The 18,206-nt window shown below is 40.5% G+C and overlaps 1 protein-coding gene across 8 annotated transcripts in view; it reads left to right on the top strand.

The window, feature by feature from the left end:
• Window positions 1-18,206, top strand: part of caskin1 (CASK interacting protein 1) — a 598,608-nt gene that overhangs the window by 558,477 nt on the left and 21,925 nt on the right. For all 8 annotated transcript variants that reach the window (XM_048551877.2, XM_048551875.2, XM_048551876.2 and 5 more), the window contains one exon: window positions 14,097-14,235. In XM_048551877.2, the coding sequence (XP_048407834.2) occupies window positions 14,097-14,235 (139 nt within the window). The remainder of the gene's footprint in view (window positions 1-14,096; window positions 14,236-18,206) is intronic.

Here is an 18,206-nt window from a genome sequence, read left to right as displayed (position 1 = left end):
TCCCAAATCAGGTGCATATTTTTGTAACTAGGAAAGGTTGAGCTGAAATTTATATTTGATAAGCCTTCAACAATTGGTTATAAAGCACCTTCTGTTGGAATAAGTCTTTATCTATTTCTGTTCATTTTCATATCAAATTCTGCCAACGGGTTTTTGCTAGCCAGCCACATTGCTTGAAATTTGCTTTGCAATTTCGGTACGGTTTTTGTCAAAGTGGTACGTAATATGACTGGAATTAAATAGTGCACACAACATCAAAGTCAGAGTTGTCAGGACAATAGAAACCCAAAGTTACAGACTCAGGGTTCAAGGGGTGTTGTAGATTCGGGAGAAATCTCCTTTTATGCATTGCTAAGGAGCCCTACTAATTTTGGATCACATTCCTAAGTTGGAGCTAACTGTAAGTACTTCAGCCCATTTCACATGGTACATTAGAAGCCAGAAGTGAAAGGGTAGTGTTGTGATCTGATAACAGTGGCCAGGGATGCTAACTAGATCCTTTTTTTAAATACTTGATTTCTGTGTCAGACTTGCTATGGAAGTAGATGGTTGTGTGGGCTCTGAGGATAGAAGGTACCTTGTCTCATGATCCAAGCTGCCAGAAGATCCAGGGAGATTCCTGACCTTTTGAAGCTAGCTCCTGCACAGTGACTTCCATGAAGACAACAACACTTAAATCACAGCGTGGAAGCAGGCCATTCAGCCCATTGAGTTCACAATTACCCTCTGAAGAACATCTCACCCAGAACTATACCCCTACCTTATCCCCATAACCTTGCATTTTCCATGGCCAATCCACCTAACCCGCCCATCTTCGGACTGTGGGAGGAAACCAGACCATCTGGAATACACTCACGCAGGCATGGGGAGAATGTGCAAACTCTGCACAGAGAGTCACCCAAGGATGGAATCAAGCATAGGCCCTGGCACGGTGAGGCAGCAGTGCTAACAACCAAGCCACCATGCCACCCTGTGCTTGCATTTGTAAAGCTCCTTTAACATACATAACCCAAGGCACTGCCTCAATTTAAATAAGGCAGAGAGTTGGGGTTTAAAGGGGCATTTTCAGGCTTGCAACCTGTAATTAGTGGAGTGCCACAGCTATCCATGCTGGGCCTCAATTATTAATAGTATGTATTGATTACTTAGATCAGGAAAGTGAATATACTTTAGCCAGTTTTACAGATGACTCAAAACCAGGTGGGAAGGCATGTGGTAATGGGAACTGCAGATGCTGGAGAACTCAAGATAACAAAGTGTGAAGCTGGATGAACACAGCAGGCCAAGCAGCATCTCAGGAGCACAAAAGCTGACGTTTCGGGTCTAGACCCTTCATCCATTCTAGGCCCGAAATGTCAGCTTTTGTGCTCCTGAGATGCTGCTTGGCCTGCTGTGTTCATCCAGCTCCACACTTTGTTATCTGGAAAGGCATGTGGTATGAATGACACAAAAAGCCTGCAGAGGGATGTAGACATTTTAGGTGAGTGGGCAGAAACCTGGCAGAGAGAATATAATGTAGGAAAATGTGAGTTTATGCACTTTGGCAGGAAGAACAGAAGATTTGCATGTTATTTGAATGGAGGAAGACTGCAGAAAGCTGCTCCACAGGGGGTTTTGGGAGTCCTGGTGCATGAATCACAAAAACCTACAAATCACAAATTGACTGTTGGCCTTTATTTGAAAGGGAATGGTGTATTAGAGTAGGGAACTGCAAAAGACACCAGTCAGACTACAGCTAGAATTATGTGAACAGTTTTCGTCCCACGATCTAGGGAAAGATTTATTGGCCTTGGAAATAGTCCAGAGAAAGTTCACGAGGCTGATACCAGATATGGAGGGTCTCTCATATGAGGAGAGGTTGAGTGGGTTAGGCCTGTACTCAATGGACTTTAGAAAAATGAGCCGTGAAACTCTTTGAACATACAGGATTCTTCAAGGACTTGACAGGGTATCTGCGGAGAGATTATTGCCTCTTGTGGGAGAATCCAAGACGAGGTTAGATCACACAGAATGCAGGGAGAACTAGCAACTTGGATACAGAACTGGCTCAAAAGTAGAAGACGGAGGGTGGTAGTGGAGGGTTGCTTTCAGACTGGAGGCCTGTGACCGGTGTGTTCCACAAGGATCGGCGCAGGGTCCATGGCATTTTGTCATTTATATAAATGATTTAAATGTGAATGCAGGAAATATGGTTAGTAAGTTTGCAGATGACACCAAAATTGGTGGTACAGTGCACAGCCAAGAAGGTTACCTCAGAGTACAACAGGATCTTGATGAGATGGGCCAATGGGCCAAGAAGAGGCAAATGGAGGTTAATGTAGATAAATTAAAGGTGCTGCATTTTGGAAAGGCAAATCAGGGCAGGACTTATACACTTATTGGTAAGGTCCTGGGAACCTTAGAGACCTTAGAGTAGGTCCATAGTTCATCAAGTGGAGTTGCAGGTAGTTAGGATAGTGAAGAAAGCATTTGGTACGTTTGCCTTTACTGTCAGTGCGTAGGAGATGGGAGGTCATGTTGCAGCTGTACGGTACATCAGTTAGGCCACTTCTTAGAATACTGTGTTCAGTTCTGGTTTCCCTACAATAGGAAGGATGTTGTGAAACTTGAAAGGGTTGCCATGGTTGGAGAGTATGAGCTACAGGGAGATGCCAAATTGGCTGGGGCTATTTGGAGCGTCAGAGGCTGAAGGGTGACCCTGTAAAAGTTTGTGAAGTCATGAGGGGCATGGATAGGGTGAATAACCAGGGTGTTTTTCCTGGAATAGGGCAGTCCAAAACTGGAAGGCATAGGCTTAAGGTGAGAAGGGAAAGATTTCAAAGGGACCTAAGGGGTAATACTTCCATGCAGAAGCTGGTACGTGTATGGAATGAGCTGCCAGAGGAAGTGGTGGAGACTGGTACAATTATAACATTTAACAGGCATCTAGATGAGTATATGAATAGGAAGGGTTTAGAAGGATATGGGCCAAATGCTAACAAATGGGACTAGATTAATTTAGGATCTCTAGTCGGCAAGGACAAGTTGGACCGAAGGCTTTGTTTCCATGCTGTTTCCAAGACTCCATGACTGTAGAGATGAGATCTCAGAATAAGGAGTCATCTATTTAAGACAGAAGTGAGGAGTTTTTTGTTCTCTCAGAGGGCAGTGAATGTTTGGAATCTTTTACTACAGTGGTTTGTCAAGGCTAGGTCATTGGGTGTTTTCAAGACTGTGATAGATGGATTATTAATCAGTTACGGAATAAAGGTTTAAGAGAAAAAGACAGGAAAGTGGAGTTGACGATGATCAGATCAGCCATGATCTCATTGTATGGTGGAGCAGACTCAATGGGCCGAATAGCCTATTTCTGCTGGTATAATATGGATATCGAGCAAAGAAGGCTGAAAACTAATATAGAGGTTGATTTTACTGAGAGTTTTAAGGAAAATAGACAAGGTGGGGAGGACTAGGCAGGGAATTTTTAAATGTGTGATTTTGAGAGCTCTAATTTCATATGCATCACAAAACATGTGAGTATGACTGGAATATATATTGTTGGATAAATTAAGATACGTAAAGCACAAATTTCAAACCTCTCCGAGTTTAGGTGTCTCCTGTTGTTCCTTTTGAAGATGGCATGGTGCTTTGAGAATTTATTTTTACCAGATAGAAACTGGCTTGACAAGCCAATTTTCTTTCCACTGCCTTCAGCCTCAAACTTGATTTCCACATTTAAACAGCCCAGCCCCTGTCCTGGGCAGTAACCCATCACTGTCTGTTTGAAGACCTGCTTCACAATTGAATGGAACTTTCAAGATGAAGATAGATAGGTTCTTGATTGTCCAGGGGATCAGGAGTTACGGGGATAAAGTGGGGGAATAGGGTTGAGAAACTTATCAACCATGATTGAATGGCAGAGCAGACTCGATGGGCTGAGTGGCCTAATTTCTGTTCCTATGTCTTGTGATCTAAACCAAGGCAAACATGACTAAAAGCAAGAACAGACCGGGAAATGCTACTAAAAAGAACATGTGAGGTGACCTGAAATATGTTTCAATGCGAGAAGTACAATAAGCGAGGCAGATTAACTTAGAGCTTTGATTAGTACTTGGAACTGTCACATTATTGCAATTACAGAGACTTGGTTGAAAGAGGGGCAGGACTGGCAGCTAAATGTCCCAGGATTTAGATGTTTCAGGTGTGATGGAAAGGGATGTAATATGGGTGGGGGGGGGGGGGGGTTGCATTATTGATAGAGGAGTACCTCACAGCTGTACAGAGGGAGGGTATATCAGAGGACTCATATAGCAAAGCAATATGGGTAGCTCAGAAATAGGAAAGATTAAGTCACAATGCTAGGGGTATACTACAGGCCTCCCAAGAGCCAGCAGGAGATAGAGGAGAGAATATGTAGGCAAATTTTGGAATGGTATAAAAACAGCAGGGTTGTTATGGTGGGTGATTTTAACTTGCCCCATATTGACTGGGACTCACTTCATGCTTGGTGCTTGGAAGGAGCAGAATTTGTCAGGACCATTCAAAAGGGTTTCTTGACATAGTATATAAACAGCCCAACCAGGGAAGGAGTTAAATTGGACCTGGTTTTGTGAAATGAGCCTGGCCAGGTGAGTGAAGTTTCAGTGGGGGAGTGTTTCAGGAGCAGTGACCATAATACTGTGAGTTTTAAGATACTAATGGATAGAGATAACTGCAGTCCTTGGGTGAAGGTGTTAAATTGGAGAAAGGCGAACGACAACAATATTAGGAACTGGAGAATTTTGATTGGAGGCAGCTATTTGAGGGTAAATCCACAATTGGACATGTCGGAGTATTTCAAATGGCATGTTCCTGTGAGAATGAAGGATAGGTATGACAAGTTATATGAACCTTGAATGACCAGGGATGTTATGACCTTGGTCACAAAAAAAAGGAAGCATACATAAGGTCTAGGAGCAAAAACAGAAGTTGCTGGAAAAGCTCAGCAGGTCTGGCAGCATCTGTGAAGAAAAAAATCAGAGTTAAAGTTTCAGGTCCGGTGACTCTTCCTCAGAACAAGTTCTTCACAGATGCTGCCAGACCTGCTGAGTCTTTTCAGAATAGAGAGTTGTGACTAGTGATGTTCCACAGGAATCATTGATGGGACCTCTGCTATTCATGGTTTATGTAAATGATTTTGAGGAAAACATGGCTGGTCTAATTAGTAAATTTGCAGACGAGACAAAGATTCGTGGAGTTGTGGATAATGAGGATTGTCAGAGGATACAGCAGGATATAGTTCAGTTGGAGGCAGGACAGAAAAATAGCAGGTGGAGTTTAATCCAGACAAATGTGAGGTGATGCATTTTGGAAGGTAAATTACAGGTGGTAGTTATACAGTGAATGTCAGAACCTTTAGAAGTATTAAAAGCAGAGGGATCTGGGTGTACAAGTCCACAGATCACTGAAAGTGGCAGCACAGGTAGATAAGGTAGTAGACAAGGCCTATGGCATGTTTACCTTCATTAGAAGAGGTATTGAGTAGAAGGATACACAAGTTATACTGTGGCTTTATAGAACTTTTGTTAGTTCAGTCTTGGAATATTGTGTACAGTTCTGGTTACCACACTACCTGAAGAATGTGGATGCTTTGGAGATTGTACAGTAAAGGTTTACCAGGATGTTGCCCAGTATGGGGGATTTAGTGTTAGAAAGGTCAGGTAGACTGGGTTTGTTTTCACTGGAGTGCAGGAGGCTGAGGAGTGACTGGATAGAGGTTTATCAGATTGTGAATGGTGCAGATAGAGTGGAAAGTATGAGGCTTTTTCCCAGGGTGGAGGGGGCGATTACTAGGGGGCACAGGTTCAAGATGTGAGGTAGAATGTTTAAAAGTGATGTGCAAGTTTTTCAGTGTTGAGTGCCTGGAACACGCTGACAGAGGAGATAGTGGGAGCAGGCACAATCACAGCATTCAGGAAGCTCCTGAACAAATACATGAATGGGAGGGGAAGAGACGGACACGGATCCTGTAAGTGAAGGCAGTTTTAATATGGAAGGGCAACATGTGTCAGCATAGGCTTGGAGACACAAAGAGTCTGTTCCTGTGCTGTATTGCTCTTTGTACTTTGAGAAGTGAGCTCAAGAGCTTAGAGCCTAAGTGTACGAAGACTAACTGATGAAACAAAAATCCATAGTATTGTGCAACAAACAGGCAGTTACTCTCTGGTTAAATGCCCAATCAACAAAATTTGCAAATCATGAACACACAGTCTTCAGAAAAATAACTGAGCAGGGCTGCAGGTAAAGATGTAGAGCTATGAAATAAATCTGTAGCTCAGAGTCCTTGTAATGCTTTACTATAAGTTACTCACCATATCTACCATAATATGTGAAACAATGGCACTAATTTCCCAATTAGCTACTCCCAGCAAGCAGCATGATGTTCTAGTACAGTTGCCAACCCTCCAGAACTGTCCTGGGATTTCCAGGAATTGAAGGCCAATCTGTTGAGACCTCGAGTGCATAGTTTAGATAAAAATCATAAGCAACATTAAAAATGTTTTCCTTTGCTCATTATCTATGACTACGCTTATTCATTCATTCATGATTAAAAATATGGAGATTGACGTATTGATGTGTGTCACAGTAACAGTTGAGGTTAATGAAATTGACTGCCAAATGGTCTATTCCTTTTCTAGTTAGCCACAGCAAGGCAGTGCACCTAGACAATGGGCGAAAAACATAAATGTTGGGATGGGGTGGTTCGAGGTCAACTTTCAGAAATACATTCAAACAGTGGGGACAACATGAGTTACAGGAGGCACTACAGTCTTGGCCAGATATCTGCCTGTACCCAGATAGGTTGTAAACCAGGAACTGCAGTCAACAATGCCCAGAACGGTGTGCACTATGAATTCTGTTCCTCTGAAATTAGTCAATCTGAGACTTATTGTTAATCCTTCAAAAACCCAATGAAACTTCACCTCTTTTTTTTCAGAATGGTAACAAGTTACTCCTTAACATGGATTGTTGGTGCTGAAGGCTAAAATTTAAAATCACTTAGCTAGGAGATTTAGTTACATGACATAAACAAGGAGGGTCTTTGTCTTTTGTATTAAGCAACTCTTTCTATAAGAGACAATGCTCTAATGTTTATCCTTCTAAAAGACTACAGTTCTCACTGTAGCCTGCATGTAATAATTTTTCCATTGTTTGCGTAGTTTTAATTTCTTCCTCATACTTCAATAAGTGTTGAATCTAAGGGACAGAAATGTTGGATTTAACTAAGATCACTCATCTCATCAAGTCTCCATTTCCAAAGACCACACACAATCTGCATTTCATGAACTGTACCCTTCCTATCCATTGAATCACCTACTGAAAAATTCTTCGAAGTCTCCGTCACCTGGAGTCTAAACCATACATAAAGCGAGAAAGTTCACCTTGAATGCCTACCTTATTCTTAAACCTTGCATTGTGTGTGCTTCCCTAACAAATAAAAATGTTCTTGAGGGTAAGAATTCAAGGCTGCAACTCATTCACAGCTATCTTCATTTCAATAGATCTTGTTAAAAAGGCTTACAAAACAACACTTAATTATTTTACGATTGCAAATACTTTACTCATTTTTGTACGCTGGGATCAATATCTGAAATTTCACGAGATCAGTTCCGATGAAGAACAAAAATGGGTCAATCAAGAGATTAAATCAGACTGACCATTAGTAGATCATATTCAGATATGTAGCCCAGAATTTGCTGAAGAGGAGCATTTCATAATGTGTCCTGTTAATTACATTTTTCCTGCATCCTTAAGCTTAAAGACTTTTGCTGACAAAATTCCTGAATGTAAGAACTGATAATGATATGGCAACAATAACATGAATATCGAAACCAACAGTCTACCAAATGAAGTTCTAAGGATTGAAAAATAAACCCAGAAGAAGGGTGAATTGAAGATGGCATCAATGTCCAATCAGGTACAGAAAGAGAAATGAATATAGGGGAAGAAACTGTATTGAGCAAGAAAAAGACAGGGTGGAATGGGGATAAAAATTGCATTTTAAGATCAGGCACCTTTTAAATCTCTGGAAACATTCACTACCTGAGGGTTTGAGACTTTTGATTGAGCACTTTCTAGGCTTGACAAAATGAATGCTAATCATTAACAATCATAATTTATGCTGTAAATTGCCAGATAAGATTTTCTCTGGTGAGTTTAATAGTTAATTAATGTCCAGATGTAGCAGCCTGATGGGAAGAGTGAAGGTAAGATGTTGTAGAGTGGCACAAATTGTCTGGTAACTTGTGGCAATCCACAGTTCATGCAGGACCACTTCTTACAACAGGGAAGTTGCTGAACCATTTGTACTTTAATATCGGCTTGTGTGCTTCACATGCTGCTATCATTCAACAAATTCTGGGCTGATTCATTGTACAAGTCAGACGTCGATTCTGTGCAATAGAATACTATTAGAGGAATTGAAAATAAATCTGTACACCCAGATTCAGTTTGGAAATTGAGGAAGTACCACTGAAGATTTGTCAGATAAGTTTTAATATTTTTTTCAATGATAGAATGTACATTTGAGGCTGCAACATCATTTTATCAGCCAAACCAGTGTTCTAAGATTCAATCTGCATGTTATTACTAGTTTGAACCCACGAGGATAGTATATTTTAGCATTTGGAACTAATGGTGAAACAATCACTCTCAATAGCCAACTTTTGCCATTGCTACTTAACTTTCCTAGCAGTACATTAATCTCCCCATTTTTAGCCCAGTTTCACTCTATCTCCTCTTTCTCATCCTCTTCTAGCCCAAGTGGCACCCCTCTGGAGGAGAGGACAGAGGACAACACAACTGATCTTCCAACACTCTTCAAGTCTCTGGCCAAATTTTCTTCTAGTCATTCTATTGCTGCCAGGAGTACCCAGTTAGAGAGTTCACAGGGTTCCAAAGCTTGATTAATTAGTTGTACCCAAATGTGCACGTTCTACTTTTTACTTTTGATTAATCCAAGTATTGAAATATCTAATGGCAACAGTCTCTGAGGCAGCATGGCCTCTGATATAAACTGCATTGTTATCAACCCTTTGCTAATTAATAAATGCATCCAAGATGTATCTATTTATAACACACTTGTACCTTTCTCTTTTGTGTGGTTCCTTAAGGTAATATAATGGAGGAAGCTTGCTGTACCTACAAGTCTATATGAAGTAACGCACTTTACCAGAATAAAAATTGCCCTCGGGCATAATATTTGGACTAACTCTGTCCAATTGACATTGCATCCAGCTTTTGTCCTCTGGGCATTTTGGGAACAGCACTGCTCAGTGTTGCTCATTCAGAGTCTAGTGTTCTTATTCTCCCATTGAATTGGATGAATTCATAATTCAGTATTTGAATGACCAACACTCTCAGTTATGCTCAGAAACCCATGATGGTCATGATCTTAAACTCTGTAAGTAAATTTTATGTTGCATATTCACTTTGGAGATGAACAATCAATGGTCTGTATCATTGCTGTGTAGCTGATAATCACTGAAAGGGTTAAAATTAAGGTATATAAGAATGAGATGTGGAATCCCATTGTTTTCTTGGTGGAGTACCTGAATTGAGCAGAAAGCCAGGACTTATATCCCAAGGAGGTGGATTCTTCCAGTGAGTTGCTATCATAATCAGCATTATTTTGTCCTTTATGTGTGGCTTAATGTGACTTTCTTTTATAAGTTACAACCAAAGATTGGTTTTCACACTCTCAAAACAGTTTCTGCCCATAGCTACTTCATGGGTTATGAGCTAGTGTTCAATGCTGCAGTGTAGTTTTGCCAAGGTTCTACTGGGAGGTTTTAAATCAGTTCAGTAGGTTAATCGCTACAGGAGTGAAAGAGAGAGGAGTGCTCATAGTGCACAACAAGAATGAAAAAATATACAAATGGCTTGAAGTTTAGGGAATCCTAGTTCAAGTAAGACTGCAGCTCAGGCTTTAATTATTCCCAATTTGCCAGAATCAAAAGTTTGATGTTTGAAATGCAATCTGGAAAGAAAAATTAGTTCATTGAAATATTCCAGCATGTGTGACTGAGGTATCTGCATATTGTGTGCCATGTGTTTATTGTGCTTCTGTGTATTTGTGAAAATTGGAATTTGTGTTTCTTTTGCATAGCATGAAAAGCAATAATATATCATCTCAAGGAAATAAAAATGTATAAATAAATACTTCTGTGTGACTTGCACCACAGTGCTTTGCATTAATCACCAATTCTGGATGCTTTGTTTTACATTTTGATAATTATCATATTTTTAAGACTATTGTCAATATTACCAGAGGAAGGAAACAACATTAAAATACCATGTATTTTGTAAATGATAATATAAGACTTGCGAATTAATTATTCACTAATAGTCAAAACATTTTATCCTGAAATAATTGCAAAGCTTTGTTTGCCTGACTGGATCTGTGCATCCAGTCTGTCTGTTCATTTTCTGGTGGCTGCATGATGCCCATTATGTGTTAGACTGGATTTTCACACAGATATTTAAGTCCCAAATTTCCAACATTTGCAGAAATGTTGACTCTTTTACTATAAATAAATAGCCCATGTGGAAAGGAGTGTTACTGTTTGCAATGCATGTTTCTGTGCTGTGTTTGCTGCGTGTACACTTTCTGTACTTTAAATTCAGTGGCTAGTTGGCTTCCAGACACAAAATAAATGTGGTTAACTTTATTATTCTTTTAAAGCTGCATGTTTTGACCACTGTGCTCACGTTGTTCTTAAAGTACAATAACTTGAATTTATTTTACATTAGATGTGTGTGTATGATATTAAAGCAAGTCTAAATTTATATAATACCTTTAACATAGTTAAACATTATCTAGCGCCTCACAAGAACAGTCTCGAGGATGAGGTGATATTAATATATGTGACCAAAAGCTTGGCCAGAAAGGAGAAAAGAGAAGTAGAGAAATTTAGGGTAGGAAATCCCAGGTTCAGGAGTTTAGGGATTAGTAAATTATTAAAATCAGGGATAATCAAAAGAGCAGATTTGAAGAAACATGGAGATCTCAAAGGGGAGTAAGCTGCAAGAGATTGCAGAGATAAGGATTGGTAAAGCTATGGAAGAATGCAAAAGCATTGGTAAGAATTTTAAAATTGAGTCTGTCCAGCAATGCCTCAATGTAGATCAGTGAGCACAAGGCACATAGGTCAATGGTACAAATTAGCACAACAGTAGCAGAGCTCTGTGTAAGCTCAATCATTGTTTGAACATATATAACGAAAGGTAACTGTCATTTGGGGAGGGGGTCATTTTTCCACATGAAGTACTCCTCATGTAAAGCTTGAAAGTAGAAAATTAAAAGGAAAACCTGTTTTTTTCTCCTTTTTTGCAAAAAGAATAGTTGCACAATTTCTGCAACAGGAAGAGACAGCTTTAAGTATTGCGGTTGGAAAAGAAGTATCATGTAGATACACACTAAAGATTTAGATTTATAGAGCTCAGCACTTGCAAAATGCTTTGCACCCCAAAAATATCACTTTAAAGTGAGATCACTGTTGTAATACAGGAAATACAATAACCACCTTACGCCTTGCAATGTTTTTATAATGATCAGATTATCTTGGTTTAATAATAGCAATTGAAGGGTAACTGTTGTCTGGAATTAATCCACGGCTCGTGTTCAAAATGGTGCAATGCGAAAGGACTGTTAGCATTCACCTAGGAGGACACAGGGAATCTCAGTTTAATGTCTCACCCAAAAGACAGTTGGCCCAGCAGTGCAGTACTCCCTTTGTACTGACTTGGGAACATTAGCACTGAATTAATGCATAAATCCCTGGCATGAGATTTGAATCTATGTCCTTCTGACCAAGAAGCGACTGCTACTAACTGAGTCACAATTCATTTGTGAAGTGAGTAGCAGACAATATATATTTTCAATGTATTTTCCATCGCTGGCAATGGATACCAGACCATTACATATCGGATCAAGAGATGTTTAAGATATGTCAGACTGAATCCTCACATCAGCAATAATATTGTCAACCATAGTGGCTGAAGGGTGAATATTCATTTTCCTCCCAGAGCCAGGTTGTGCGTACACTATTATTACTGTCTTCTGACATATAGCTATTGCTTTTAGTCTCCAGCTGCTTGGTCGCTCAATTGGCTGAATGGCTGGTTCAGTTCCCACACTGTTTGAGGCTACCACGAAGGACTCAACTTCTCCCCTTCCTAAACTGTGCTGATCTTCAGGTTAAAGCCAGCTGTCCCTCCCTCTGTCTGGAAGAGTGGGACTGTAGTGGTGTTACATTTTTACGTAAGGTTCAAAGGCCACAATTGTTCTTTGAAAGCCCTAGTCATTGATGGGCAAAAATAAATATGCAAGTTTCAGTTTTGTGAACACACCCAAACTGGTTACAGTTTTCCTCAGAACTTAGTCGTGCTGTAGGGGTTTATTTGCTTGAGCACCAAAATAACACAGCTATTTGGAAATCAGAGAATTAAAAAGCTTTTTGTCTGTCCATTGCGCAAGCTGCCTCTCAGAATTTTCCTCACTGCTTTGCTGGCCAAAATAACAGGACAGAAAGACTCTTATTATCTTGTCTCAATTATGCACTGTGTGTCTTCTGATTTTTCACTTTGATCTCCTTTGACTGCAAGTCAATTTCTAAAGAACAGATCCCACCACACCCTCCCTTTTATACCATTCAGTGGTCAAAGTGCTTCTCTGAAAGAGAAAAAAAGAGACATGACTGAGCTCCGACAGAATTGCTACCAACAATAGCCCTGGAAAATCTCCAGAGCTCTGTGGCGCTTTGAACAGTGTCTGAAATCTACCAGCTCCTACTTCCAGAATTACACTTTATATTCAACTCACTGTTCCTCCAACACCCATCACTCTCCTGCTAACCTAATGTTAGTTTTGTTATTAATACCAAGGTCTAAAACGGTGAGCTTTGGGAGAGTTTCATGGAAGTATTTAAGCATTTCCATGGTGAGTGATTAAAAGTTTTGGAGTGGTGTGAGGTGGGCTGCGTTGTGGTGGGGCAGGGCATTGGGGAGATGGAGGAATATCTTCACTGTGTTAGCAATTTGTACTTCTTTCTCTTCTCATCTCCTACCCTATCCAGTTGGAGCCTGTTAACAGCTTCCCACAATGTATGAGGCACCAGTCAGTATGAAATGCTTTGGCAGGTATAAATTACACTGCAATTGAAAAGCCGATTTATTTCAAAGCAACCTTTGACACACATTTCCAAGTAGTGAGGTTGTTTAAACTGCGGGTTCAAATATGATTATAAGCAAATTTGGCGTTTCAATTAAAGAGAATAATGTGCACCGGCGTTATTGCCATTGGAAATCATTTTGTCACTGATCGCCAAACCCGGGGATAATTTGCAGCAAACTTTGCAATGAGAAGGCATTGCACTGACTTGTGGAAAGTTTTATGTGATTTTAGTCGGAGCTTCAGCTCAAACTTGACCAATGAAATGTCAACTGAGTTTTGGCTGCAATTTCCAGCTTGTAACATACAAGGGATTTTAGTGGGGATGCTCTCTCCAATACGAGAATTTAAAGCTGGGGGGGTCACTGTTCAAAGGTAAGGACTGTCCATTTGAGACAGAGATGAGAAGATTATTTTTCTCTCACTGAGCGTCCTGAATCTTCAAGCTGTCTTCCTGAAAAGGTGATAGAGGCAGAGATTTTGGATATTTCTAAGGCAGAGGCAGACAGGTTTTGGTATGCAAGAGGGAGAAAGGTAACAAGGGATTGTGGAGATGAGGGTACATGCTGATCAATTAAAATCTTATGAATTGGTGGATCAATTGATTGTTGAAGGGGCTGAATGGCTGCTCCTGTTGCGAATGAACATGTTTGTGCGAATGCTTCCAAATCAGAAACATATTTAAAGGTGATGTCGAATAAGTATGCAATGCCTGAAGCAATCACCTTAGCAGAAGCTCCATTGGATGTTCGAAACGTAAGCTTGCATTACATCGACATGTTAAACCCAAAATAAATTAACCTGTCAATTGGCACCTTGAACCATGGGAGGAATTGGTTTTCACATTAAAGTCTTCGTATTCCCAATACAAAGATGCTCTCAACACGTTTCTGTTTCTTTTTTCAAGAATGACCTGATGGAATGGCTCTCCATCATTGGCCTGGCACAATATTACAAGACACTTGTGGAGAACGGTTATGAAAACATCGAGTTCATCACTGACGTCACCTGGGAGGACCTCCAGGAAATTGGCATCACAAAGTTGGGTGAGTGATGGATGTCTTTTTCATTGCCAGTTCTTTTTGGCTTGGCTGGTTGGAGGTGCTGAATGTTTATGATCCCCACCATGTGTCAGTGCGAAAGGTCTATTAACCCACAAAACCTTTGAATACCAGAGTAAGGTGATTTGGCCCATCTTGCCTGTGCTAACTCTTAGAAAGAGTTAAGCAATGATTCACTTTTCCATGCTTTCTCCCCCTAGCTCTGTGACGTTATTCTTTTGAGGTAGATACTCAATTCTCTTTCAGAAATTATGACTGAATCTGCTTCAGCTAGCTTTTCAAGCAGTGTAACCCAGATTCCAAGAATTTTATTTTAATTGCTTGGATGTGCAGAACCTAAGCATTGCTGAAAAGAGACCAGAGGTTGAAGCCTTTCATCTTGCACTCATCAGAGCTAGAACACAAGAAACAGAGTTGAACAAAGGGATACTATTTTATTCAGCCTGGGAAGAGGGTGCTGACTGGTTGGGCCTTCGTTGACTTGGGGATTCAGCAAGAATAGTTAACTATTAATTCTGAGTCTGAGTTAATTCTCAGATCAGCCATCAAATTTCTCAGTGGCCATGGAATTCCCATTGGGATGCAGCAGATGGCTATCTCCATGAACCCTTTGCTTTTTTGGAAAATCTCTCCTGTTGTCCTTATCCTTCTAAGTTAAAGGACTTGTGGGTTTTCCATCTGTCATAGCATGTTTCCTTTATTGTCACTACCCCCCATCATTTTGAACACTTATTTCCTAACTATAGTCAGACAACAGTTCTGTTGGCTTTTCTTTCAAGAAGAATTTCTTCTTGAGACCAATCCTGAAGAGCACAATTCTTGTCGGAGCTCTTTAGTCCCAAACAGGAATTGTATTGCTGTCAAGTGTTAACTCTGTCTCTCTCTTACTGCTTTTATGTATATTATTTTTGATGGGATGGTTTTCAAACGTAATTCTTTACTGATAACAGGTTTTGCGACCAGTTTCTGTTTTGTTGTGTATTTGGAATATTTATCATCAGCAAAACTAAATTAATGTAATTTAAGTATTATCGTTCACAAGGCTGCTTCAATTGAATTCAGAAGGACAATAATAATATCTCATGACTGGACATGAGGCCTTATTTCATATTTAGAAAGACAGACTCCAGTAACACCATTAGGATGTCTGAAAGTACTTTCAAGCCAAGAAATACTTCTCAGATATTGTTATAAGGTCAAAGATGCAGCAGGCATTTTGAGCATAGCTGGATCCCACAACAGCAATGCAATAATAACCAGATAATCAGATTTTAAGCCATCTTGGTTGAGAGACGGATGCTGACTGGGACACTGGGGGTAGCTCTCCTGCTGTTCTTCAAAATAGTGCCAAAGCATAATTGTACCTATCTGTCCAGGCAGACAAGGCATCAGCTTGGCATGTCATCGGAATGATAACAACTCTGGCAGTGCAGCCCTGGGAAGATTGGCCCAGAACTCTGTGCTGAAGTCTCTGAACCCACAACTTGTTGACTCAGAGGCAGGACTGCTACGAAATGTACACAGCAAGGTGCACCGGTGAGACCAAGTTAGGGCCTGCATTGTAGCATTGAAATCCAAAAGCAGATAAATATGAATCGAGATGCATAATTTGTCAGTGTGTCTTAGCTTGTGTTCTCTGAATGGGGAGGATAAAGCAACTTTTGATTTTAAAGGTCAGTAGAATAAGAAGCTAATTGAAGTATATTATTGGCACTGCACATACAGTTACTCACAAAGAAACAAATAAAAGCCCATTATTGAGGAAGCAGTGGAATGTATGGAAGGCTTTTGCTATTGCCTTTTGCTAAGTAGCTCAACCTAAAACGTTTTGAGTTTATTTTCCAGCATATTCTGTCCTGCTTTACATGGTTCGTAGACACTTTGAAACTAAAGAATAGATGGAGACCTATCGCTGCACTTTCCTAGGGCAAACTCTTCAACCATAGCTGTAGGGAGAATGAACTGAAATTGCTGGAGAAACTCAACAGCTCTGGCAGCATCTGTGGGGAGAAAGCAGCGTTAATGCCAAACAAGGAACAAAAACAAAGTTGCTGGAAAAGCTCAGCAAGTCTGGCAGCATGTGCGAAGGAGAAAACAGAGTTAACATTTCGGGTCCGGTGACCCTTCCTCAGAACAGCGAGAGGGGCACAGCAATGATCCTCACAGTGAGAGAGGGGTACACTGGCAGAGATAGTGAGGGATTAAAAATAAGTTTAAAAATAAGGGGTAGGCCATTTAGAACAGAGTTGAGGAAAAACTTCTTCACCCAGAGAGTGGTGGATATATGGAATGCTCTGCCCCAGAAGGCAGTGGAGGCCAACTTTCTGGATACTTTCAAGAAAGAGATGGTTAGAGCTCTTAAAGATAGTGGAATCAAGGGTTATGGGGATAAGGCAGGAACAGGATACTGATTGTGGATGATCAGCCATGATCATAATGAATGGTGGTGCTGGCTCGAAGGGCCGAATGGCCTACTCCAGCACCTATTGTCTATTGTCTATTGTATTCCAGGAACAGCGTGTGACAAAGTGAGGTTGGAGTCAGACGGGAGAGGTACCATAGGAATGGGGTCGGTAGTTAACGTGGTGTGTTTGGTAAGATGCAGCGAGAAAACTTGCCAGGCCTCAGAGAAAACATCCTCCAAGAAATTTGCGCTTGACCAAAATAATATGAGTCAGCCTGAGTCTATTCTTGTTTTTTTTAGAATATTGTGCTTGGCTTACACATCAGCTGACATTTTCCAATGTGGATGTTGTTGGCAAGACTAGCATGATGATTTGAGAGGCAAATTAGCAGTCAACCTGATTGTGTGCTGGTGTAACATTAGTTATTGGACAGTCTGTTTTATATCTTGTGCTCAGATCTCAGACAAGGTTCCCCAGTTTGTTATGGCTCTAAATAAGAAACCCTAAATTGTTAAACTCTGGGATGAGGAAAAATGAACTCGCTCACCTACATCATTTCTGCCCTCGAGTGGGTCACAACAAAGTTAATTCAAAAATAGACCCCTGTCATTGTAGATACCCAATGCTCAAACCCAAATGGTCTTTTGCTTTAAAAAGAGAATGGTTTCCTCGAATTGACAAGGGGAGAGTTATTAATCATTTAATCCCAGAAATGTTATTAATGCTCAAACACAGAGGTTAGAAATAACAATCCAAACAGATCAAGGTTAAAGAAAAACACTGAGACATAGTTAAGTCTCTGAATTGTTTGCAGAAAAGTAAGAAGTTGAAAGTTGCAGCTGTTGCATTGTGGGTTAGGGGTAGCATTGACATTAGTAGTGAAGAGCCAGTTTCAAGTTTTGCAGGTTGGTTGAGAGTTTTTCGTTGTGCTTCCTTTCAATTTTGATTGAACTCCAGCATTCAGGGCCAGAGAGAGACCTTTCTCTGTCCTGTTTCTTTTTGTCTGTCTTACTAGCTAACTGGCTAACTCTCAGAATGAGAGCGTCTCAATGCTTACAACACAGGGCTAACTAGGAGATAACTCTTCCACTGTTATTTTTTACAGCATGTTAACACTTAAATCCGGGCTAGAACACACAGGTACACAAGAAAATGTTCAGTACCACTAGTACACTCCAGCAGAGTTGAAACTGGCTTTTCAATCCCTTTCTTTGTGTGTTCTTCAAAATGAAAAATTTGTGTCTGCAGTCTGTGATATAATCCACAGGGGTGAGTCGCTGTTGACCAGGGAGTCAACAACCCTCATTATCTTTGTAGCCACAAGAAAATCACAAGCCAATCTGTTTTGACTTGCCTCTTCACATTCTGAAGAGTTCTTGTTTGATGTTACATTTGCATCTTTAGTTCTGACATTCTGTGGCTACTGTCTCTCCCTTCTGACAGGCACATAGTTGTTTTTAGCTATATTAGTCCTCTTTTAAAAAAGACACCTTTTGGAAGTACAAGTTAAAAGTGTTGCTAGTGCATGGGGTTCCAAACTGAGGTCATGCC

The sequence above is a fragment of the Stegostoma tigrinum genome, chromosome 23, assembly GCF_030684315.1.
Source record: "Stegostoma tigrinum isolate sSteTig4 chromosome 23, sSteTig4.hap1, whole genome shotgun sequence".
In the NCBI taxonomy this organism is placed as follows: domain Eukaryota; kingdom Metazoa; phylum Chordata; class Chondrichthyes; order Orectolobiformes; family Stegostomatidae; genus Stegostoma; species Stegostoma tigrinum.
This window is presented reverse-complemented; position numbering and strand designations above follow the sequence as displayed.